Source organism: Pezoporus wallicus, unplaced genomic scaffold (genome assembly GCF_028554395.1).
Source record: "Pezoporus wallicus isolate ANWC-B61680 ecotype Strahan unplaced genomic scaffold, APGP_CSIRO_Pwel_v1 scaffold_6446, whole genome shotgun sequence".
NCBI lineage: Eukaryota > Metazoa > Chordata > Aves > Psittaciformes > Psittacidae > Pezoporus > Pezoporus wallicus.
The window spans coordinates 291,369-318,628 of record NW_026636264.1 but is presented as its reverse complement, the minus strand read 5'-3'; the positions used below and the strand labels follow the sequence as shown (position 1 = coordinate 318,628).

Sequence of the window (27,260 nt, the reverse complement as noted above, 5' to 3'; positions counted from 1 at the left end):
AGTATTTCCAATATCCATCCAAAACATTCAGTTGATATCAACAAACAGGAAACCTGTCTTACTGAAGTCTTAAAATAGCTCTGCAAGCATTAAAAGAAGCTCAACTATTCAGCTGTTTACAAGTATGTCCTGTGTTGCTAAAGGTGGATTTTAACAATTGAGAATTGCAAATGCATTTAGAACAATAAGCTATAACAGCCATGATGAACCCATATAGTAATTTAGACATAAAGACCATATAGCACAGAATTTCATTTTTAAATGTACCTACCTACAGCTTTTCTGAGTTCCCAAAGGCAAAACCTAGATCCCACTCAGCATACAGTGGAGGTATTGCAATAAAGTTGTTCCAGGTACCCTGTTTCAGGCCAATTACTCAGTAAACCAGCCGAGTCAAACATGCTTTTTAAAGTAAGCACTGTTACGCCACTTTGTTACATATATATTACTCCAAGTTTTCATATCAAGCCATTCATTTAGCATCCCCAAGGGTTATAAAAAGCACACTGTCACGCATCATACCTCCTTCTACCCAAACAAGATAATGCTGTGCTCTAGAATAGCAATTTGGTACAAATATTGCAGCATTATTTTATGCCAGTCAAAGCCAGATTACCTAGTTTTACTGAGAGCACATGGGCCCCTTTCCCTAGCTGGAGGTATTGAGATCTTGCACCAGTGCCTACAAATCCTCCTCAGCCAACCACAGCTGCCTGGCAGCAAACAGACTTCCACTCTCTGGGCAATGAATCTGCCCACACTAAAAGAGTGGCCAAGCTGGAGTGCTCTGCTTCTCAGCACAGCTGATTACCTTAGATCAACACTGTGATGAATTTCAGCCCTGAAAACTAGCTCAGCAACCTCAACAACACAGCCCAGATTTCAGACTTGTCTACTGAGACCGTATTTTCAGAGTATCAGGAATTATGTCTGTACATTTCTCAGAAGAGAGGGGCCTGGGGACAAACTCCTTGAAAATTCACCTTCCTTCCCTTTTTCTCATTAAACTCAGACTGACCCTAACCTGTAGGAAAACCCTGCTAGACTCAAATTTTCTCCATGGCCTGCAAATGAACTAGGAAATGGAAAAAGCAGGAAAAGGGCAGAAAGATGATAGAAGGAACTATTTTTCAGAAGGGTTACAATTTATTGTATTACTGAGATACAGATATAATTTCTGCTCTATTTCTTTTTTCAAAATTATGTCCTCTTCTTGTAATGTAGCTGTGAGAATAGCTCTCTCACTGGTGAAGGGATCCGGTACACCAGTTTTGCTAACTGAGTAGACACTATCACAGATAAGCTCCCTGTTAATAGGGACCAAAGAAAATCATGACTGTAGTGAAACTGAACTTAAGCCCCATATGAAGAGCACAAACGATAAAAGCTGTGTTTTGCCAATATGGCAGTGCCTACAGTACAGGTTTACATCAACACAGCTTATATTGGCCAGGAATCACATTACCTCCTCCCACACAGTAAAAGAGCGCAGACAACAGAAAAAACAACAGGACAGACCTGGCTTCACAACCCTCTAATACACACCAATTAGTAAGCTTAGGCAATGTGTGAAGGCAGCCTTTGCAGATGAGATATGCCAAAGCCATGTGCTGAATCTATGGTTAAACCAAATAACCAGAATCAGTGGTACAACCAGTAGAGCATGTCAGCGTTCCCACCCCTTCAACCAAATACCTTCCCAGATAATAAATACCAGACAGTACACAAAATCAGAGGTTTTTCAAAGGTGCAAGCAAGACTAAAAGGATTATTAGGCAGACAAGAACTGGTTTTAAATATAATGAATTTCAGGCTTCTACAGAGCTCCTGATGCTTTTCAAGAGCACTGTGAAGCAGAAGTTTAGCACAACTAACTGTGAACTTTCAAGAAACTGGAAACTCACTTAACAAAAAAAATTACAAGCCTCATTCTGATTGAATCAGAAAAAAAAGTTCTATCAAACTGATTCTTACAGCAATTGGAAACTAAGTTATTCTTAAGTGGAGGAAGAGTGAGAAAAACTAAGGGAAAAAGAACATTCTCCCCCTGCCTCATACACAGACACACAAGGAAATCAAGAGTATTTTCATGAAATGCACAGGTTATTTTTTGTCCTCCTGGAATCCAATGTACCTTTTATGTGCTTCTTGCTTACTGCGACATTCTTCACAGTAGTATTTGTATTCACTGCACAGAGTTTCTGTGTTGCTGAAACCCCTGAATGAAAAAAAAAAAAAAAGAAATGCTACGGATACGATTTTGTTTTCTGAAATATACATAAAAAGATGTACTATAATTTTATAGTATTAAGTCTACATAAGCTAGAATTGTGAGCTTTTAGTTTTACTTTCTGCTTTTTCGGTTAAAGATAAAAGACAAACTATGAAGATTCAGATTTTTGTGTCTACCTTAAACAGTGAGTGATTGAAGTATTCTGCTCCACATCAACTGAAAGGTCTAAGAAGTCTTCATCTTTGCTGCTTATCTGCATGAGAAAAGAACCAACAGATTATAGTTAAACCAAGTTATATGAATTTATCTCTGTTTCTCAGTACCATTTTCTATGGACAGAATGCCTCTCTTACTTTATAACAGCCTTTTAAAAACTGTTTTAAGTGGCCTTTCTATTTCAGAGATTTGCTAGATCTGTTTCTTATTTTTTTCAGAAAGATGGAAGTGTGCATGTGTCTGTGAGGGCACGTAATGCCAGCTGTCATTATGTTGTGACTGCAGCTCAACAATATTAATGCCAAGTTCCTTGTACACCTCACCCTTTTCAAAAGAACACAATCATCTTCCATTTAGCGCTTTCACCACTGTTCTTCTCCTGTGATTCCCTCCCACTGAGGGCTGTGTATTTGCATGTCATAGTGTCCTTAATAAACAGCACAAATACTTTGAAGCCTCTTCCTGGTTAGAGTCACACTATTAAATGAGCAGCAGATAGCAAATTAGTTAGTAAACGAGAGCCTGGGACTTAGATCTGATAGGGATAGAATAGTACAGAGCCATTTCTTACAAAAAGAAATTCCTAGAAGGAGAGAATATATTCCATTACCAATCCTGAAAAACAGTGACGGATGAAATCCACAGCTGCCCTGAAAACCAGCTATGTTATCAAAAGGTTTAGGAAACAGCAGTCTGCAGCCTTAACTTTTGTCTGCTAGTGTTTCCTCTCTAGAGATACTCAATGTCACTGTTGAAAATGTTCTCTCCCTTTTATTACTCCTAGGTACAAAAGTAAATGCTTTTAGAAAAGATGCCTGGCTGCAGTTTGTTGATTGAAAGCAGGAAAAGTTAAACAGCTACCAGAGAACTATTGTAAACTGACCTTCAAAACATATGAGATCTGTTCCCTTTCAACTCAGAATAAAAAGAGATTTGGGAATTTTTTCTTCATATATCTTATCAAGAGACAACAAACACACAGTTCCTAAGGACAACATATATGGGGGAAAAAAATGGATACAGATAGTCAACTATTTTTGAGAATTAATGCCACACAACAAATCAAAACCTTCTGAAATTAAGTTAAAGCTTTTGGAATTATCAAACTTAAATTCATAACACTAAGAACTCTGGTGGAAGTCATCTTAGCCTAGGGATTAAGAATGGCTCAGGAAAAAAACACATCAGTTCCAGAAAATACTCTGCTGCAGTCTTCAGTTAGGACAGCTGGAATTAAGGACTCGTGATCAGTGTTATTCAGACATGCAATTAGAGAATTCTTCCTCTCTTGGTCTAATAAAAAAAAAATTCCATGGAACGACAAAGATTTCACTGGCAGCTTTATCTCACACAGAAGCTGTAAGTGCAGGGAGGAGATGGAGAAGATGAAAGGGATGCCTTGTGCTTGGTTAAAGAGAGATCGGTGCTGAAACCAGAAGTTCACAAAAGGAATTTTTCCATTCTTACAGATAATGCAGCCTTAAAGAACCTCTCTCAGATTAGATGGTCCATTGTGCACTTAGGATCATGAAGAACCATTAAAGGCTGTATTGAAAGGACAAGTGGATTTTTTCCATCTATGTTGATAATTTAGAAATTGCTAGTCTTAAAAATAAAGAGGTTTTGAACATTAGTATTTGAACAGTACTTATTTTTTTTTAGCATTAACTCAGTTTTAATTAAACAAAAAAGTCACCCTCCACTCTGAGCAGCCTGCTTGTCCCCCTGCTTCTGCAGAGGTTTTGTTTCAAATAAACACCACTAAGGTTCTTAGACTAAAGTCACCAATGCTATATATATATATATATCTTTTAATTATATAGAGAATGAAGAAAAGATGGACATGTTCAGAAGACCTCATTACTTGCAGAATCAAGCCTTGATGTGTTCAAACAGCCATTTGAGCACTCCTAACAGGAATATCTGAATAATTGTGAAGAATTTGGGTGCTCCAGTATCCTGGCTAAAGGGGATGGTATGTTCTCACATCAAGGACATAATTGCACTCAAACAGCTCAGCTGTAGTACTCTGACAACCAATGTCACGAAGAACAGAAAACTCAGAAGGCTACAATTCCTGGAATTTTTATCTCTTTCAGTCTGGAATTTCACTAGCAATGTGAATCAGCTTACTGACAAAAAAGGTTTTGCAACTGTAGGCTCCCCTGTGTGCAAAACCAGAAACTATTTTTAAATGAAGCTGAAACAAAAGACATGACTTATCTTGGTTTTATTGGAAAAAAAAAAAAAAAAGGAGAAAAAAGTAGGGCATAGTTAACATTTCTATAGTATCTATAGTACTCCCAGAAGAGAGACTACTGAGATTTGCCTTATTGCCTTCTCTCAGTCCAAAGTAGAATTGAGCCAGAACTTTATGCCCTATAGAGTCATTTGAACACAAGAGCAAGACCATCAGCTGCAGAAAAACATTATTGATACATTTGGTGCTTTTGACCCAACACAATTTCCTATTTTTCTCTGTAGAAGTATTACCCACATTTATCTGTTACAGATTTAACCTCAATGTGGTCAATTATATTATTTTTTGTTTACTGTTATGATTTCCTTAAACTGTGTAGATAAATCTGTAAAACCAAATAACTTCTGGATCATTTTTATCAATTAGCCACAAAAATTTGTACCATTCACTTCATCATACTACCTCTATCCAGGAAGGGAGAAATCATCATAACACAAAATCACATTAAAGGCGTGTACAGACAACTTGCAGTCCATGTTGTAACATTTACTTTACGGTGTGGCTTGACCCACGACACAAATCTTCGTTAAAGAATCATATCTATGTTCCTTGTATTCACTGTCCATACTTAAACTGAGGATAAATCTTTAATCAGTTAATTTTTTTATCACAAGGATGGGCTGAGACTGTGTGTCCTGGAAAGAAGCTCTTTTCTACAGTCAGGACTACTCAAATTAGAACAAAATCTTGCCATGGTGATTTTAGGAACACGGAGAAGGTTTGGCCAGTTAGAAGATACTCATTCTCACTTAGAGCAAAGATATATTATGCTTTGCATTTAAGTATGTGTTAAATTCCAAATTTAAAAAACCCTAAGGTTATTGTCTTATCATTAAAAAGCACAAATTCATCCACTGTTGCTGTGTAATCTTCCGCATGAGCTGCATTCAAGTACTCCTGACATTTAAATTATATGTCTTAACACAGAATGAGTCTAAATGCCAACAGCTTCCAATAAACATTAAAACAATATCACTATATTTGAAAGTAAGATAATATTCACAGCAACAGAACTTATTTAATGTGTCTAAATCTAAGTACTCATTTTCAGGTCACTGTGTTTTAATTAGAAACAAGCTGATACACTGAATAGACAGAAGCTGATAAAATAGTTTGTAGATTATTAGAAATCAAAATTACTATTATTGGAAGACAAAGGCCCTAATACACTAAAACCTCATGTGCATTACAACACTGAATTTAATATTCAACCGTCCAAGGAGGCACAGTGGCAAACAGACATGGTGTATCCTGTTCAGCAATAGCTAACAGAAAAATAGAATTGACTCATCTTAGTAAAACTCAAAATTATGATAGGCCTGGTAACTAATAAAGTATGCAAAGAGCATATCAGCATTAAAAACCTGTATTAAGGACTATTATCTAGATCAAAATCCTGACAGCAGTAACTTACGATGCCATAATAAGGAAAGGTAATGATGTCAGTCATGTTAACAGACTAAGCTAAATTCATGTTTCAAGAAGAAAAACAAAATCAGTCAAAAAACTAAAAGAGAAGCAATTGACAGTTTCCATGAGATAGTTATTAGAGAGGTGAAACCCACCAGGAAAGAAAATATGGTAGCCAGAAATCATCACCTGAATTAAGCAAAATACCATGATCTGCTAAGGTCTGTAGATACATTATATATGACATTAGGAAGCTATTTTCTTTGAAATAAAAGACAGGTGAGTATTTCTAGAAGATGGAGAAAATCCCATGTGAAACATACAGATTTAATTTGATTAATTCTTTCTTTCCAAGGTCATGCTGAAATACATTCATTACCTAACTTAAGCAAAACAGGTATGAAGTCATGCAAAATAACAGTAATTTAGGTTTTCTTTATATCTAACGAATAGATCATAACAGAATTACTGTGATTTTCAAGCTGTACTGCTTTTTCTCTTTCTCAAGCCGCTAAAATTCAATTATGATTTTTTTCTGAAATATATGCTTTTTCTTATTATAGATCTATTTCCAGAGAAAATTTTATATAGCTTGCTCAAATGAGTAGTTTATTTCTCAGGGTCTAATATCAGAATTCCTGTGAAAAGACATATAAAAAAGCATTATTTCTCCTGCACATTGTTATGTTCTTTGAGAATCCCAGTCTCAGTGCTAAAAGCCAACCACAGATTCTTGATTTCAATGGCTTTAAATTTAAAACTAGAAATTGGTGGAAGCTGAATCACAATACTTATTACCACTAAGCATGACATTAGGTCATCATGACATTAAATTTGAGAACTCCGCATCCCCAAGTAGCAGGCTTCATTGCTCTTAGGGATACATCAATTTAGCATTCTCTAAATTTTGAAATTCACAGAATCATAAAATCTTAGCTGGTTTGGGTTGGAAAGGACCTTAAAGACCACCTTGTTGCAACCCCCCTGCCATGGGCAGGGACACCTCCTCTAGACTAGGTTGCTCAAAGCCCAGTCCAACCTGGCCTTGAACACTGCCAGAGATGGAGCATCTACAGCCTCTCTGGACAACCTGCTTGTGTCTCACCACCCTCATGGTAAAGAATTTCTTCCTAATACCTAATCTAAATCTCCCATCTTTCATTTTAAAACCATTCCCCCTTGTGCTGTCACTGTAAAAAGTCTCACTCCAGATTTCTCGGAGGCCCCCTTTAAGTATTGAAAGGCTAAAGATGATCTCTGATCTCTGATCATCTTCATGGCCTCCTCTGGACTCGCTCAAGCAGGTCTATGTCCCTCTTGAGTTGGGGTCCCAGAGCTGAAGGCAGTACTGCAGGTGGGGTCTCACAAGAGTAGAGTAGAGGGGAAGCCGACTATGATCACACTGACAAAAATTCATGTAAGCATTTTCCTAATATCAGCATAACCCTTTTCCTACAATTCACAGATGAGTTGCTGAAATTTTCTCAGTAACAAAGAAAAAATGCAAATGTTCATATGAACATAAGATTTCTAAAGAAAAAAACTAGGACGTTAGTCTGTTGAGATAAATGAATAAGGAAACATGAAGTTCTGAAACAAAGAAGAATTCATTTTATGAATTACATACAGACTTACAGTTTCACACGTAAGACATCTGGTTTCATTAGTTAATGTTCCCTGAAAGATTTCATGAACCCAGGTTGGGTCTGGCGGGCTGTTATTTTCATTGTCGATGTTGCCATTAGGTAGGCGACCATTTTGTTTCTCTTGTTTTCTTTCCTCTTGCAAGATATCCGCAATTGTATTTAATAGATAGTTTAAGAACTCATGTGCATCCTGCTGCATGTAGTTATCAAAAAGCTCTACAACATAAAATGACAGAAGAGTTTTTATTTGATTGGTTAGTGCCATACTACAAAAATATTTTTAAGAGAAGTCAAATTTCAAAACCAGTCTTTATTTCTTGAATTGTTCATGATAATACAACACCAATACAAAATGCATACTTCATAAACTAAGCCAAAAACATAGGGGATGGGAAGAGGGGAGGGCATGTCAGCTTACATTCCCAGAAATCTCTCACCTGATGGGAATTAACAGAGGAGTGAGCCATTCTGCAAGCAAACTAGGGCATGATTCAGCTACTTAAACACAGGTGTACATACAGTGCCACCTGAAATTTTATAGCGCCTCCCATGCAGCCTCCACATGCCAGTCCATGATGATTTCACTCTCCTATAGGGGCTATGATATCTCTGCCAAGCTTAGGTCGATGTCTTGGATAACATAGGGCATATCAAATGGCATTAGACACTGACACTTTCCATAAATTAACTGAGAACTTATGACAGGAAATGTTTCCTCATCTACATGAAGCTTCAATGTCTGTATGAGAGGCATAAGGCTCACAACAGACAGATATGAGCAACCTCACCTTCAAAAGCCCTGGCCCTCATGGGGGTCCTCAATCACCCCCAATCCCTGCTGGAGGGATAACACAGCGGGGCATAAGCAATCCAGAACATTCCTGGAGTGAGTTGAGGACAACTTCCTTCTTCAAGTGACAGAGGAGCCAATGAGGTGCTATGCTGGACCTTGTTCTCACCAACTAGGAGAGGCTGCGGGGAACGTGAAGCTCAGGGGCAGCTTTGCCTGCAGTGACCAAGAAATGGTGGAGTTCAACATCCTTAGGGTGGTGAGAAAGGTGCACAGCAAGATCATTACCCTGGACTTCAGGAGAGCAGACTCTGGCCTCTTCAGGGTCTACTTGGTAGAGTACCATGTGATAAAGCCTTGGAGGGAAGAACAGCCCAAGAAAGCTGGTTAATATTCAAGGATCCCCTCCTCCAAGCTCAGAAGCAATGCATCCCGACAAAAAGGAAGTCCAAAACCACCAGGAGGCCTGCATGGATGAAAAAGGAGCTCCTGGAGAAACTCCAGCACTAAGAGGAAACCTACAGAGGCTGGAAGCAAGGACAGCTAGCCTGGGAGGAACACACAGAAATTGTCTGAGCAACCAGGGATCAGGTTAGAAAAGCCAAAGCCCTGACAGAAATAAACCTGACCAGGGACCTCAAGGGCAACAAGAGAAGCTTCTACAGGTATGCTGATGATAAAAGGAAGAATGGGGAAAATGTGGGCCCTCTCAGTAAGGAAACAGGAAACCTGTTACCCAGGATATGGGGAAGACTAAGCTACTTAGTGACTTTCTTGCCTTGGTCTTCACCAGCAAGTGCTCCAGCCACACCGCCCAAGTAGCAGAAGGTAAACATAGGGACTGGGAGATTTAAGAACCACTCACAGCAAGTCAGATTCAAGAACATGTAAGGAACCAGAAGGTGAAGGTAATGAGGCACTGGAACAGGTTTTCCGGAGAAGTTGTGAATGCCCCACCCCTGGAAGTGTTCAAGGCCAGATGGGGCTTTCAGCAACCTGGTCTAGTGTAAGGTTTCCCTGCCCGTGGCAGCAGGGCTGGAACTAGACGATCCTAAAGGTCCCTTCCAACCCAAACCAGTATAAGATCCTATGATATGTTCTATCACAGGAAGAACATGAAAAATAAATGCTCAAAATGTTGCTTTATTTATTTTCACTTTCAGGGTTTTAAGCCTACTGCTCTGTCATAAGCACAGTGTCATAAATACTAGCAATGAAAGTAAGAGTAAGACTAAAAATGTAGAGATACTGCTACTTTTAAACAAGTATTTTCTTTCTCGAAGCCTTTTAAGTAAGGTAGTACTTGCAGAAGCCAAATTAGCTTAAAGTTCTAGCCCCAGCAAACAGTTTTCAAATAAGGACTTCTAGGAATACATAGATTTGCCTTTCAAGATGTTAAGTATTGCTTCTAGATATTGGTATATGTGACACCTTTATTACTGATGGACCTGCTGGATAGATAATAATGTATTCACCATGCTTTATGTTTCATGTCCTCACTCTGTCAGCATTTCTAAAGATAATAATTTTAGGATTAATTCAGTGGAAGGGGAATAGTTTCACATACTTGCAATGTATAGCAATGATACAGATTAAAGCATAAAGTTGAACTATTTCTCACAAGTCTTCTCTCTGGCTTATGTTCAAATTGGTACACTGTTTATTGCAGTCCCCTGGGATATCAACCTGAGAAATTCCATGCTGCTACAAATCCTCACATAAGGAACGGGGCTAAGAAAACCATAAAGGCATTGAACCAGATTTAGTAACAGTTACTACTTCTCTCTGACCAGGAATTGTTACAAGGAAATTCACTTGCCAATTTAAAAAGCATTCTATATCACTAGCTAATATCATGTAAGTCTTTCACTGTACAATTACTTCAGCTAATTATAACATGCAATTTGCTTACAGTCCAAGAATATACTATGAAACTGGCCTTCGGTGGAGGGATAATTCCCAAGACTGGAAAGATGAAAAGATACTCAGTGAAGCTGAAGTTTTAACGTGCACACAGGAATTACCTGGAAGCTTTATTATCAATCACTTGATGGCATCCAGGAGTAAACTTCAAAAAGAAAAAAATCCCTATTTATGAACAAAGTAGAGAGAACTTGATGCTAATCTAGATAATCTGGAGAGGTTAAGTAGTGGGAAAGGCCAGCCAAGAGTGCAAATCAAGAAGTTTATTTAATTAACTAATACACTACTCTTGAGAGTACGAATAAGTTTCACTCTGAATCTATCCAACTGTAAGGTCTTTATTTAATCAAGTAAATCAAGGCAGAACAAGAGCTACAAGTCTCTCGAGGTTAAACACTTCAGAGGTTCTTCACAGCACTGCGTCACAGATCTCTCAGGTCTAAGCGCCCAGTCAGTAAATTAGCAGTAAGCACAACAGAATGAAAGGTACACACTGTTCACTTTACAATTAAAGAAATTTAAGCAAACGTTACAGTATACCTTCAGCTGACTTCAACCCAGCAGCTGCTTCCAGCCAGTTAAGCTTTAAGGTCATTAATACATGTATGCTGTATTCAGACATTGAAAATAAAAATGGAACAGCAACACTGTAGTCTGGAATACATTATGCTCTCAGTCATCACCCTGGTATAGCCAGGTAACAACTGAAACAGAACCTACAACCGGTGTTGCATTCCTGATTCATTAATTATCTCTTCTTTAAAGCTCAAAATTATATACCTTTACAATAATCACTTCATAGCATATATGATGTCCATGTAAATCACTGCCTGACAGTTTAGCCATTTATCTGTAGAAAAGTTGAGAGTATTATCATTAAAAGAAAACCAAAAAGCCAACAAGAGCTGAACTTTCTCATTCGATTTCTCTAAGAGTTTCCAGTTGCCTTCTCCCACTTAGAATGATGTAATTAAGCATAAAAAAGAGCAGTTTTTGGAAAGAACTTAATGACTCCCGTGGCTGACTTTCTGCATTCCATTTGAACCATTCTCCACGTCTGCTGTATTTAGTCAACATTTGTTGATACAATGAACTATTTCTGTAAATGCATCAACATGCAGGCATATTTCTCAAGTATACTTACCAAAGAACTGAATGACAGTTTCTATTCTCCATAGGAAAGAGACTGTACATTATCTGAGAGCCTTTTTTAAACAATATTATTACAACTTATGGTGTGCATTTACTGGAGGGGTTACTTCGAATTAGGAACGTCATCACAATATTTTATTTCTTGTTTTTACTACAGAGGTGGTCATCATAGCATTTAAATACTTTTTTGTTCTGCATAAATAGTCTTGCAGAGATTACAACAGGATGAACATACAGGTGTGTTAAATATGGTATCTTATGCAGTTTATTCAAACCCAGTATTTCTTTTCTGGAAAGGTTTTATGTTATATCTTTATATAACTGTATGCAAATTGAGTATTAGATTACAAGGCTTCATTTATATTTTAACACTGATTTTCTAAAACATTCTGACCAATTAGCCCTGCAGATAAGAAACCAGAAATGTTTAAAATATCTGGAAATCTCTGGTGGTTCAGGATATTAATTACACTTAAAAAAATAAGACAAAACTACTCTGTGATTTTAAAATTCATTAATCCTTCAAAAAGTAGCTCAAGCTATGTCCTGCATAAATTCTAAATGAATTTTTAAAATTATGGGGTTTTAAGATAGATTCTTGCAGGAAAAAGTCTTACTGTCCTTCCCACACACTCAGTTTGGGAGACTGATTCCTGCATCCAAAGGGTGATGTTTGTTTAAACACAGAGCAAAAGTTGTGCAGTGAATTTTGATTATAAAAAGACAATTTATAGAGAGGCAAAATTAGCAAGCAATTTCCTAAGCAGCCCCTGACAATACACTCAGTGCTACGTGAAGTGAGACAGACAAGGGGTCTTTCTCTAAACAGCTCCAGGGTTACACCCTTATTCTAGGGAGACCTCTTTATTATACTGTAGCGCTACGAACACTTTCCATGTGTAACAAATATATAGGTATCCCACTATGTCAGCTTCAGAATTAAATCATAATAGCTATGGTTATTACACAAGAAAAAAAGAAAAGAAGTTACCATTTTCTTTTCGTAATCTTGTTATAAATTTCTTGGGAGGTATTACTCCAACTTTCTTCTTCTGGGTTGCAATACTGTGGAACAGATCAGCTAAGCATGTAAGGAGATTCTCTTTTTTTCTTGGTTGACTCTTGTATGCTAAGACTTTGTCTCGAAATGGTCGACAAAAATAAAGTGCCTGAAGAACTGAATTACAGTAGCAGGTATTCCCAAACTATAAAATGAGAAAGAGATCTATTAGCTTGCATTATATTACTGTAGAGAAGTAAAATTCAACTCAAAGCATAGGAGAATGCGTAAGCAGGGACAAATCTTCTGCAAGTTGTTTCTTCTTGACTTTAAAATAGTAAAGCATATTTCTGTTCTGCAAAGGATTAACAAGTACACTGTACATAAGTTCAAGAATAACCTAGGTCAATTTGAACAATGCTATCTAATTTTGTCTCACTTGTAAATTTAACTTACTAGTAATACTTTGCATTTACTTGGGTCAAAATGTTCAACAAATACCATCAATTTCACAGTGCCCAAAATATACCCAGGTAAAAATAACTATACATCTACTTAAGTCAGACACAACAGTAAAGAACAGGCACAGCATGACCTTGTACTGTGAAGAAATTCAGCTTTTACTGTGAATAAATTGAAAGCTTCTAAGACACTTCAGAAATCGGCTTCTCCATATCTTATTAGTTGTGATCAAAGTCAGAAATAATGCTTTAACTTGTTCCTCAGGTTTCAGTGACACTCATTTTAGGGTGACAGGGCACGTAATGATAGAACAAGGGGGAATGGCTTTAAGCTGAAAGAGGGTAGATTTAATTAGATATTAGGAAGAAGTTCTTTATTGTGAGGGTGGTGAGACACTGGCACAGGTTGCCCAGAGAAGCTGTGGCTGCCTCATCCATGGCAGTGTTCAAGGCCAGGCTGGCTGGGGCTTTGAGCAACCTGGTCTAGGAGAAGGTGTCCCTGTCCATGGCAGGGGGTTTGGAACCAGATAATCTTTACAGTCCCTTCCAACCCAAACCAGTCTATGATTCTATGATACGATTCTACAACAGGATTGGAATTCAGGAGTTTTCTTGAAACAGTGCAACATGGCCTCTTCAGGATTCAAAGCTGTGGCACTATCAGTAGTTTCAAAGCAAGACTGAAAGTTAAAAAATGCACAAATTGGACATGCACATTTTGAAGGAGGCAAGCTACTGAATTGCCAGGGGGCAAGCAGAGCAAGAAAAACATCCATAACCTGCTTTGTACCAGGATGCTCCAGATGTCCCTCTTCCCCAGACTCCTTCCACCTCATTGACACTGCCTCCAGCTCACCCCAACACTGTGAACCTCCCCACCACCTCTGCAAAGGCATCGTGCCTTGCCGGTGGATACAGCCACTCTCATTTTATGCTGCCCTCCTCCAGTGAAACCTATTATCTAACACTGAAAGTGTGAGAAAAATCTTTAAGGTCCTCAGCAAGTAATCCAACCTTTCAGCTGCAGTCACTCAACCTGCAAATTGAAGCACATACCTACCACACACATTCTGTAAAATGTGAAAACAGTGTTCATATTCACGTTTTCTGTGAAGATAGCAGCATATATGGGTAACAAATTCTAAGACTATATTGTGATGGGGAGACTGTCATATAGCAAAAAGAGTGCACTGAGAGATATTTTAAGAACAGCTTCTTTCAACAAAAAGAACTGAAAGATTTTACATCCTAGCAATAACAGGTAAGTAAGTGGGTTTTGTTCTCTCCTGAATAAGACAATGACAAACAAGAGCACTACGCAATTTCATCACAAAACTGGGAAGTACATTGTTTTCTATTATTTTAAATTACTGAAATATTAAGAACTACTTTCTAAATACCCAAGACATGTCCAAAGAATAAGTAAGAAGTGTATTCAAATATATATATATATATATATATATATATATATATATATATATTTAGAAGTCTTAAGAGCTCCATATCAAAAAGTGAGGAAATTAACACCCATTATTTTTATTTATTTAAGCTAGGGAAAATGCTTCTATTAGCTTCTTTGTCCAAATCTGCTCTCAAGGAGGCAAATGAACTTAAGAGGAAAACCAGTTATTTTTCCTTAAAGGAAGCAGATGAAATTACACAGTACCTTATGTCAAAACATTTAGTATTGTAAGCTCACTGTTTATAAGGTTATAATTAGAAATAGCCACAGAGAACTACATTAAAATGTTAAGAAAGTTCTTAAAATTAAATCAAATGGGAAAAGTGTTAAAATTTCTACAGCAAGTGTCAAAAGATGAAAAGGCAGCAAATTAGAAATTCCATAATATTCCCATTTTAAAAAGGAATAGTCTGATGATAAATTAATTAGAATGGTGCACAGGCAGTGAAAGACAACGAAAATATGAGAACTCAAAACAATGAACAAAATTCAGATTAATTTAAGATGAATGTATGCTAATCTATGTGCCTGTAGGTAGGAAATTAAAGCAAGCAGAGAAAGGTTTTCTTCGACCTAATCCAGAAAGACAGTAGGCAATAGAAGATTGTTATAAAACAAACTCCTGAAAAAAAGATTAATTAGTTCACATTTGGTTTATATCTAAAGCATCGGGCTTCATTGCTTCAAAACTTCAAATACTTGAAAGAAAAGCTTCCAATTGTTAAAAATTATAATGGTACCTGTACTAAACAAGGGGGGAAAGGCAGGGAGGTTTCTAGATTAAGCAAACAGGGAATTTGTTACATGGATAAATACTGGTCTTACCACCACTATTACTTTACTTCCCGTCACTGACTTCAATACAAAAGTAGATCCCACGTTTAGGGAACACCCAAGATTTTGCAGTCTCCCCATCCTCCCACTACTCACTGAACTTTGCTTTCCAATTCTGCTTATTCAACACTCAACACTTCAACCCTCTTAACAAGGCCAACAGACCTCTTCCATCTCCCCTCATGGCCTCAGAAGCACAACACTTGTAAGAAGACTGGCAAGTGCTGTATAACAAAATGCTTGTCAAGTCTGCCTCAGAGTAACAGTGGCAAACTGTAAGAAAGGCCATCATTGTAATGTGTGGGATACTGAAACTCCTCGACCTCATTCAGGGAAACGTAATTGAGACTATACACAGCAGAGTCATTTAACCCATGTTTTCAACTGGTTTATTGTTTGCCTCTCTGTTTCTGTGAGACCTTCTTAAAATGTGCATATCTAAGAAACGTACAAAATACACATTCGCTCTTTTTTTCAGTCCATATTACTCTTCTATTCCAAATTCTGAGAAGTCAGACTTTCCTTTCACAAAAATACTGCATTCTGGACATTTCATACACACACCCTTTTTTTTTCTAAAAAAAAAAAAAAAGAAAACAAAGAAAACCCCAAAAAAACCCAAACCTGTGTGGAAATATAAAAAGAGACAATCAGAAAAGCTGCAGCAAAAACACCACACACTCACTAAGGCTTGTAGCCTTATAGCTTAATCTTCTGATGCAACATACAACCACAAAGAACCCTGGTTGTTGAACACCACAGAGCTATAAAAATGAACACAAGATCTACAAGAACTCAGATCTGCTGAGAACACTGAGCAGCACTTGGGCTCCTCCCAGCTCTGATGTGTTGACAGATCCGATGACTTTTATCGCTGCAATGGGCCATGCCAGTAAATCAGCTTTCTCCAAAACATGCAATCCATTGCAAGAGACTGGATAACCAAACTTCCTGCTCTATAATGGAATCATAGAATAGTTAGGGCTGGAAAGGACCTTAAGATCATCAAGTTCCAACCCGTCTGCTATGGGCTGGGATGCCTCACACTAAACCATGTCACCCAAGACTCCATCCAGCCTAGCCTTGAACACTGTCAGGGATGGAGCATTTATCACTTCTTTGGGCAACCTATTCCAGTGCCTCACCACCCTCAGAGTAAGTCTGGTAAACTGTTTAGGAGCCACCAGATTAGTTCTTAAGAGATTAAAAATGTCCATTATCTCATACCCTTTGGATAAAATAATCCACTTAATTTGTGAAACACATAGATTTTAATAGTTTGCATTACTGCACCACAGGGGGAAAGAATGATATGCAGACTTGGTGTTCCTGGTTGTCCATGTGACGGAACATCATACTACTAACATTTTCCTCTCATCACATTTAAAACATTTCCTACTGATTTAGTGAATGATATTGTTCTTCGAAGTCTAAACTAAATTTTCCATTTTGAGCTTTCATTGACAGAACAAAAATCCCATCTGGTCTTACATCTGCTTCCCGTAATTGCCCTTTCTTAATTCTTCTCCTACCTCTCTAATTGTTCTTTCAGCACATCCTCTGAATAATCCTTAGATGACAACACAAAGCTGGAGAGGAGATAAGACAGTGCTTCTACCTTCTCTTCTTTACACAACCTCTGAATAAACACCACATTTACCAGTGACAGATCTCTATTTCAGAACTGCCATCTTTATCTAAAATCCTGACCTGCATTCTGGACGTCTCAAATGGCTAGCTATTACAGAGGTAGAATAGAGCTACACATTACCTCAGTTTTCCACATTATCTCAGTTTTTTCCATTACTCTGGACAAAGTCAGCACAAACAAAATCAATAAACAAATTAGAAAAAATCAGCAATAAATGTTAATGAACCTCTAAGAGGTTCACTTCTTGTAACTGCTAAAAAACAATTAGAGAAATCAATGAAGGCAAAACCAGTGATTTCTACCACTTCTCAAACTAAAAGTACTTTAAATTTGTTACCTAATGATCTATTATTTCTTTTAATTATTACTAGCTGTCATTCTTTCTGAATGGCTATTCACCATAGTTTGCTAATGAAAAGGTCACTACCTTTCTTTTTCCTGATAGATTTAAATTCTGAAAGCTTTTTATATATTTATATATATTATTATTTTTATACATTTTTATTTATATTATATATTTATATATACTTCTTTCTGTAAACATACTGTGTTAGTAAACACAATAAGTAGAACAGATCTGAAAACCATCCAAGCAACAATATGACTGAATTTCCTTTGCTAACCACTATAGCAAAAAACACAGCACCAGGGTGCCACAGATGTAATGGAATCCCATTTTACTATCTGTTACAATTCAAAGACTTCTGGTCTATAAAACTTTATTGTTTGGAGCTAAAATAAGCATATTCCTGTATTACAGAGAAAGTTAACAGCACTCCAAGGTATCTTAGCTGCCTGCCTCTTATATGTATGGCCGAGAGCAATGACTTAAAGACAGATGACCTCTGAAATTTCCTACTCCCTCTGGACTACAGAAAGGCAAGATTTCTTTATATTCATTATATATTAGGAAGATTGTCCTTTATTGAAACTTTTCTTAAGGGTACAAAGTATGTAAAACTTCAAGATTAGGTGTACAATACAATTTTACTGTTAAGTCTTAAATCCTTTCTAGATTTGGACAAGAAATTAAGAAAACATATGATCTGTCAACGGAATAACAGAATTGAGAAGATACTGAAAATATCGTAACAGATAATAGCAGATAAGGACAGTTTTGATGGAAAGCCTAAGCTCTGCTACAGAGCAAGTATTAACAGTTAAGCTACTGTATTTCCTCTTTTCAGAGAAACGATGTGTCAGTTTGAAGGTATTTCAACTTTCATGAGAAAGTTAAAATTAGCAGTAATTTAAGTAATGGCATTTGAGGTTCATGTAAGTCAGCTTATCAGTTAGAATGTAGACTTCAAAGTGACTACTCAGATTGCACTCTTGAACCATTTCAGTGCTAAGGACCTAGAGGTAGAAACCTATGTTACAGTAGCAGGACGGCATTAGAAGTAATGAGTTTCATTAAGAAAAGCAAGATGATAGCTCTTGTTAAATCAAGTTAGATGAAATACACACTTTCTGAAGCCCCCCCAAAGAAAATCATTTAATATTTTGTGTCAGAATAATGCAATTTCTAACAAGATACACTTTTCATTGGTAATAACAGAAATTAAAATTTAAATCATTCCTTAAAACTAATGATTGAATCAAACAATTCAGTATGTTTCTTCTACCACTGCTTTCCTCTTTGGGCTCAGTATTTCTCAGTATTTTTTGTAAATCTTAACACAAATAGCAGACGTGAACATATCATCAACAGCCTTTCACAGATTTTTTTCTGTTATTTATTCACTTAGACTGGCATACTATGAACAAGCTTTTGTTAAGACTTAGACATTTTAATAGCAAGAAAATTATTTTTAAGAGTAATCTACATTTTACATTAGTAAAATGAGATTAAGCATTAAATACACAGTCCAACAAATACAGTAAATATTGAAACATTTCAATAAATATGTATATTCAACTACTGTATCTTTCAGTGCTTTAATTCATCATTCAGTCACAATCTTGTAATCGAACAAATCCTCTGGCGGCATTTTAAAGCAATGAAGTTATGGTCTGAAACTTACATTAACCAAACCAAAATAGTGCTCATTGACTGGAAATTGTTCCGGACCAATCTCTTTCTCCAAAGCTGAGGCATTGGCGCCCTAGAAAAACCAAAAGCCACAAAATATCAGTGTTGCAACTATGTACACAGTGAATTTAAGTAGTTGAGAAAGGGAAGAAGTTTTTTTGGCAAAGATAAATGACCAAAACAAACCAATCCCCCAAAAAACAGCCCCCTAAAAAACCTGGTTACTACTATGGACCTTGCTAACACCAAGCCAGTATCTTCAGATCTCAGACCATAAGACTTTGGTTTACTGAGTTTACTTGCACTGAAAGTCTCTCTAGTCAGGAGGGAGAAAAACAGAAATAAATGAGACTAAATACTAAAAATGGATGAAACACCTTTCTGTCTCTACCCTGGAGGTGGGAGAGAAAGTGGAGCTTGTGACCCAGCTCAACAATCACACATGGCAAATTAACTGAACTTGTTTAGTTAATGCAAAGACAAGTTCATAGGCACGATAACATTAGGCATGAATGCAGAAAATTCAGTCCTTTAAGTTCTCTGTTGATTTGCACTGTCAGGACATTTAGATTGTCTACAAAACCACTTCCCACAGGTCTTAAAGTAGACAGCAAGTCTTCTGTGCCGTAACATAATGCTTTGTTACTTATAATAAAGAGCCTAACATTCTTCCACCACAAGAAAACTATTTCAACATAATCCAAATTACCTCAGAGATACGTGTTTCCAAATATGTTCTGTTCAAAAACATCCTGAGTAAGTTTTATCATTTTCATGTATTTTCATGCAACTATACTGGTTCGATGTTATGTATTTATTATTTTCAGACAGGAGTTTCTTTAGTAAGAACTGCATTAATATAGTATTGCAAAGCAGGTGATACAAGGCCAAATGGCAAGCTCTTCTTCACATGTAATTTTCATAATGCATAGCACATTTCAGAAAAAGTTAAAAAATGCAGCTTGGTCATAGGAAGCAGAGAGACTGGTCTGTTACACCTACACCGAAAACATAAACTGTTCAAAGGGCTTTGTTAAATACCTTGAACTTTGTAAAATTAAAAGACAACGTAGTACAGCTGCTGTTGGTGTGCATTACGAATGCTGCAGCCTTTGCACAACAAATCTGCTGGGTCTGGTCCTCAAAAAGAACTCAGAGAAAGTAACTTTGGTTACTCTATAGTTCCAACCAATAACTGTTGACTGAACTGGTGCAATAAACATTGGGTTTCAAAGGAATAAGTGGGTTTTGTTGTTTGGTTATTTTGGGGTTGGTTTTTTTGTTTTTTTTTATTTATTTAAAGACAGAAAAACCTCTACCCTGGAAAACTGAGAGAACTAAAACCCCCTAGCTTTTTATGAGCTCTTACACTGACTGGTTTTAGATAAAAGCAAATATATCCAACTCTAAATCACTTTCGTTGCATACAACATCACTGATATGTGTATATATATATATATATATATATATATATATATACATACACACTATCAAACGAATGCATAAGCATGACTATTCCAGTATTCCAGTCTAAAGTCAGGCCTAAGTGAAGCTAAAATGGCACTGTGAAATACGAATTCCCTCTTCTAAACAAGATAACAAGGTTTTATTGAAGGACAAAGTCAATAAAGCAAAAGCAACAGCGCTGGGCACATGACCGTAGCCAGAGGCGCACAGTATACAGCAAAGAATCTTAAAACCAGATACGACTCCTTCCTGACAAGTTCCTTCTTTACACCAAAGACATAGTAAATAGCCCTGCGCATTACAACAGTAAAACTATAAATCAAAATCACAACTGCCTTAAAAATTACATGCAGGATTTCACAGGTTAATTACAGATAGGGGGAAGGGTGTAGACTTAAAATTAGGAATGTATAAAAATGTATAAAATAAAAATGAAACTCTGTTTTGTGGTATCTGCCATGATGTGATTTTGGTATTACAGAATCTAAGAGTGGTTACACAGTCTAGCTTAGTAGTTCTGAAACACATGGCCAAAGGCCCATTTGGAGGTAGCAACTTTAGCTAGAATAGAGCAAAAAAAGAGTGTAATTCCACACTTGAGAGAGTACAGTTCTGCTCCATTCACATCACGGCCCCAGCTGCTGACACGTCATGTTATGGCATGGTCAGCTGTATCCCCTGCAATTATCCAGTACAATAAAGCCTCTCCTTTACCAGGGACTTAGCTGCAGGGTTTACTACCTTAGAAGCTGTTCTCAGATGGTGATGTTGGTGCTAAGGGGTAGAAACCCTCATTTAAGATTAAAGCTCTCCAGGATTTCTGAATATTTAGTTTTGCATCCTTACTGAAATACACCCATGAGCTTTGGCTGGGTGGGTATTATTTGCAAATAAACTAGGCAAAAAAGGAACTGCAGAGGCCTTTTTATCCTATTGTTAAAATCTCTACTTCTTTAAAAATAAATACATTCAAAAGTAGGCTTTTAGGAAATTCTCTCTCTTTTCGAAGCTAGGGTGGAGCAGCTACTTTATTCTATCTTTGGAAGGAAGAATATTATGGTATAAACTTTGATGTTTCTGTTTTGTACAAACCTGAACTCTGTGTTTAGTTTTGTAGCACAATACAGACCCTGACTTGGCAACAAGATAGACATGCTGAGATGCTCCCATATTGTTATGGTTTTCTGATTCTTCAAGGCTGTTTCATTCAAGGCTTAGACTTTCACATGATTTCAAAGCAGGGCATTGCCTATGTTTGAATGCAGCTGTTTATGAATGTTTTATTACTACAAACCAGTGTGGTTGTTTTACACCAATATAAAAACCTTCAAGCTACTCAGACTTCCCTCTACAGCTCTCTTTTGGTCTGTCATAAAAGATGTTATTCCTCCCTCCAAAGAATCATTCATACAGCGCACAGCATGTTGGTTGCAGAGGGCGAAAACACAGTATGCAGCAGGGGCTTGAAAGCGTATGCTAAAATGCATGTTCACATCTGACCCATAAAAAACATTTGACGATTCTAGCTATCCCTCACTGCAAAACATTTCACATTCATTATTACCATACACGCTACCAGTCCCAGCTGACTCTTCTATTCTGTGAATACAAATGCAGAGGGGAAGCACTGTCACACCACCAACTAGTGTGGTATCATACCATCTTCTGATCAAGAGGACAGCAGGGGTTTAAAGCAGGAGTGGAGTCTACCTCTTTCCATCAGCCTGGATAGAATTACTTGGCTTGGGATCTAGCCTTGGGAAATTTCAGCTTGTGATGCATGCTGCAGAATACAGAATTTCTTCCTCTGCCACTTAACTGGGATGTATGAATATCCCAAAACAAACCATTCTTTTTGGGGGGGTCTCGCTGAACAACCCATACAATAGGTGCTCAGCTCCCACACAGCAACTTGGCTTTGACATTGCGCAGAGCACAGAAAGAGCATCATCAGCTTTGGTTAGTACATCCACCTCCAGTTTCTCCTACCCTTTTGAGCAGAAGCACGCAAGGCATTACCAGAAGTAGGAAGGAACAGAGGCACAAAGTCCAAAAGAGCTAATATTGCTTACTAGGTTTTGCATCAGATTAGTATAAAACTATACATCACCAAACACTGCCCTGCATTACACACCTTCTAGCACAGACATAATTATAAAGGCATACAGAACACCTATTTGTCATACTGAATGCAATATAGCTTTACAAAGTGGAAAGTTTATCAGCTAAGGCATATATACAAAAACACAATATGAAATGAAGATTTGCGTAACTTTCCTTTGTTACCAAAAATGATCCTGGAAACAATGTTAAAGTACCAATGATTATAAACGAGTGCTCTCACACATAATCAAAGTTAGGTGTAAAGCTGACCTTTACTTCACTGTACCCTTTATCCTGTGCTTAACTTCAAACTGATACGAGATAAACAATAAGTAATCTTAGTTTAACTACATTCAAATCAGTTGAACATGTACTGTTGATCTCCACCACCAAGTTAGAGAAAAAGGCGCTACTAACGAAGAGGTAAGAGTCCGTGTTTACTGTTGAAGGCCCTTAATTAAGTTTCTCAACTTTTATTTTCAAAAGAGCTTGGGTTTTCTATAAATAACTACATGTAGCATTAACCAAATGAGTGTTTTATTTCAGTTTAATGGAATCAAAGCTCAGAAAATACAGTGGGAGAGGACAGTGTAGTATCTTTTAATTAAGTACAGTTGAATTTTCCTGATTTTCAAGTTTTACAGATACTGATTCTCACAAAGTTCTAAAATAAATTAAACCCCCGATATTGTACATTTAAAGGGAAAAAGGGAAAAATGAAAAGTGCAGACATATGATGGGCATTTTTATTTGTTTAGTTTTTCACTTGCTAAAGCAGTAATATCCTTAAATGCCATTTCCACTTTACTAGTGCCTTTTCTCACTACCATACAAGTCACACTGTTGTGGTGCTACATGTCAAACTAGTATCCCTGAGACACACTAACAGCTAACATATGGATAAGCTAACAGAAGCCAAACTGTAAAGCAAATCAGTTGGTGCTTATGATCTGACATACAGGCTTTGGGTTTCAGAAGGGTTTTGCCAGATTAGTTCTAGGCTGGCTGGTGACTGAACACCCAGCTGCAGCTGAACTACATTGCCTGATTTGGTTTTCTCCACAAGCAATCTGATTTGTGCATGTGAAGACCACTCCAAGATGCAGGCTGTTTGGGAGAATTGCTTCAGAATTGCACAGACCTTCATCTGAACTAAAACACTAACAAAAAAGCATCTGGCACTTTTCTAAAAAGAACCAAAGAAAAAAAAGCCAACCTGTATAAAAAAATACTGCCTAAAAACATGCCAGCCAGCAGGCAAACAATTGCAGTTTATCATCCCACCTAGCTGGCAGCAATTCTCTTACAAAGACTATATTCATAATGAGCCAAATGTGCTTTGAAGATTACACTGGTGTTAGTCTTCTTAGGCTGGGCTAGAGGGGTTGATCCATCCCTCTCTAGAATAAGTATCGGTTGGTAACTTGGTGGCTCATCTTTGCAGTAGTTTGCTCTAACAGCTTTATCCTCCAGCTTTATTGAGTTGTAAATTTCCCAAGTAAAACAAAACATTTCACTTTGAAATTATTTACCTTGAAACTTAGATTTATTGCAAAAATTCTGAAGATACATTTTTCCCTTCACATGCGCATTATGCTAGATCCTTCCCTACAACGGTCTCCACCTCCCTCAAGAAGCAAGGAAAAATAAAGATAAAAGGTGACTCACATAACTAAACCATGTTGCATAGGAATATGTAAGTCCAATTTTTTTAAACATTACCTTATGTACAGGTAAGTGAACAATCACAAAAATTAATGCTACAAAACAGAACTTTTATTCTTCCTATGACAGAAAGGTTGAGGGCTGCCTTGGTTGCAGCGACCACGAGATGGTGGAATTCAGGATCTTGTGTGGTAGGACCAGTAGAATAGCAAGTAGAATTGCAACCCTGGACTTTAGCAGGGCAAACTTTGGCCTTTTCAAGCAATTGCTAGGGGAAATCCCATGGGCAAGGCTGTTTGAAGGTAAAGGGGCCCAAGATAGTTGGTTGGCATTCAAGGATTGCTTTTTCCGAGCTCAAGATCGGAGCATCCCGACATGTAGGAAGTCAAGGAAGAGGGCCAAGAGACCTGCGTGGCTAAATAGGGAATTGCTGGGTGTGCTCAAGTGGAAGAGGAGAGTTTACAGGTCATGGAAGGAGGGGCTGGCCACTTGGGAGGAATATAAGGCTGCTGCTAGAGGATGTAGGAAGGCAGCTAGGATGACTAAGGCCTCCTTAGAATTAAACCTGGCGAGAAGGGTCAAGGACAGCAGAAAGAGCTTTTTCAAATACATGGCAGACAAAACTAACACCAGAGGCAATGTAGGCCCACTGATGAACGGGATGGGTGCCCTGGTGACAGAAGATACAGAGATGGCAGAGTTACTGAATGCCTTCTTTGTCTCTGTCTACTCTGCTGCGGGCAGTCCTGAAGAGCCCTGTACCCCTGAGACCTTAGATGAAGTCAGGTCAACGGAGCGGTTTGCCTTAGTCGATGAGGAATGGGTTAGAGACCAGTTGAGCAATCTGGACATCCATAAATCCATGGGTCCAGATGGGATGCACCCGCGGGTGCTGAGGGAACTGGCAGAAGTCATTGCTAGACCACTCTCCATCATCTTTACCAAGTCTTGGGAAACGGGAGAGGTGCCTGAGGACTGGAGGAAAGCAAATGTCACTCCAGTCTTCAAAAAGGGCAAGGAGGAGGACCCGGGTAACTATAGACCCGTCAGCCTCACCTCCATCCCTGGGAAAGTGGTGGAACACCTTATCCTTGGTGCCATCTTAAGGCATATCAAGGATAAGAGGGTTACGAGGGGAAGTCAACATGGCTTCACCAAGGGGAAATCATGTTTGACCAATCTCTTAGCCTTTTATGAGGAAATAACACAGTGGATGGATGATGGCAGAGCGGTGGATGTGGTCTACCTTGACCTCAGCAAAGCATTTGACACAGTCTCCCACAGCATCCTCACAGCTAAATTGAGGAAGTGTGGTCTGGATGATCAGGTAGTGAGGTGGACTGTGAACTGGCTGAAGGAGAGAAGCCAGAGAGTTGTAGTCTATGGGGCTGAGTCTAGTTGGAGGCCTGTAACTAGTGGAGTGCCTCAAGGGTCAGTACTGGGACCGGTATTATTTAATATATTCATCAATGATTTAGATGAGGGAATTGAGTGTACTATCAGCAAGTTTACTGATGACACTAAGCTGGGAGGAGTGGCTGACACGCCAGAAGGCTGTGCTGCCATCCAGCGAGACCTGGACAGGCTGGAGAGTTGGGCAGGGAATAACTTGATGAAATATAACAAGGGAAAGTGTAGAGTCCTGCATCTGGGCAGGAACAACCCCAGGTTCCAGTATAGGTTGGGGAACAACCTGTTAAGAGAGCAGTGTAGGGGAGAGGGACCTGGGGGTCCTAGTGGACGACAGGATGACCATGAGCCAACACTGTGCCCTTGGGGCCAAGAAGGCCAATGGCATCCTGGGGTGTATTTAGAAGGGGGGTGGTTAGTAGGTCGAGAGAGGTCCTCCTTCCCCTCTACTCTGCCCTGGTGAGACCCCATCTGGAATACTGTGTCCAGTTCTGGGCCCCTCAGTTCAAGAAGGACAGGGAGCTGCTGGAGAGAGTCCAGCGCAGGGCAACTAAGATGATTAGGGAGTGGAGCATCTCCCTTATGAGGAAAGACTGAGGGAGCTGGGTCTCTATAGTTTAGAGAAGAGGAGACTGAGGGGTGACCTTATTAGTGTATATAAATATATGAAGGGGGAGTGTCACGAGGATGGAGCCAGGCTCTATTCAGTGGCAAACAATGATAGGACAAGGGGTAATGGGTACAAACTGGAACACAAGAGGTTCCACTTAAACTTGAGAAGAAACTTCTTCTCAGTGAGGGTGATGGAACACTGGAACAGGCTGTCCAGGGAGGTTGTGGAGTCTCCTTCCCTGGAGACATTCAGAACCTGCCTGGACACTTCCTGTGTAACATTATCTCGGTGTTCCTGCTCCGGCAGGGGGATTGGACTAGATGATCTTTTGAGGTCCCTTCCAATCTCTAGCATACTGTGATACTGTGAATGGCATTAGAACTAAAAGGGAAACTTGGTAACCAGGAATAGCAATGTTTTCCTGAGCAAGAATAAAACACTGCAAGCACAAAATTAATCAGTTATAATAAAAAAAACCCTTCAATGTAGAAACGCTCATTTACTAGTGCTTTTGCCTTTTTTTTTTTGCCATGTATTAGAAAAATCTTCCTTGCCTGTGCTACTGGTGAAGGTATCCAGAATTTCATAGCCTACACTAATACACTGTGACTGATAGAATCTGTTAAAAAATACATATTTCCACTCTTCCAGTTATGTTTTAACAGAATGTGTGAATACATACTTTTCCACATATTTATATGAATTGTGATTAAGCGCAAACAGAACAGCTACATTATATCAGTTTATATATGTTGTTTCAACTGCAGCCAAAATGGAAATATATTTCTTTTGATACTGTTTCCAGCCCAGGAAGCAGAAATTACATATACTGAGTGGGATTCAATAATCCTCATTGTTCACTTATTTGCAAAAGAACATGTGTTTGTTATACACAACTTGTTAAAGTAACTATGAAATATTTGGATAATTTC

At 38.2% G+C, this 27,260-nt stretch overlaps 1 protein-coding gene across 1 annotated transcript in view; it reads right to left on the bottom strand.

Annotated features, from left to right (window-relative positions):
* The window catches only part of USP12 (ubiquitin specific peptidase 12), a 41,222-nt gene that overhangs the window by 7,517 nt on the left and 6,445 nt on the right, over nt 1-27,260 (bottom strand). The window contains exons 2-6 of the mRNA XM_057399562.1: nt 19,063-19,143; nt 12,622-12,835; nt 7,755-7,981; nt 2,410-2,486; nt 2,135-2,218 (exon numbers count right to left, since the gene is read on the bottom strand). Coding sequence (XP_057255545.1) covers nt 2,135-2,218; nt 2,410-2,486; nt 7,755-7,981; nt 12,622-12,835; nt 19,063-19,143 — 683 coding nt within the window. The remainder of the gene's footprint in view (nt 1-2,134; nt 2,219-2,409; nt 2,487-7,754; nt 7,982-12,621; nt 12,836-19,062; nt 19,144-27,260) is intronic.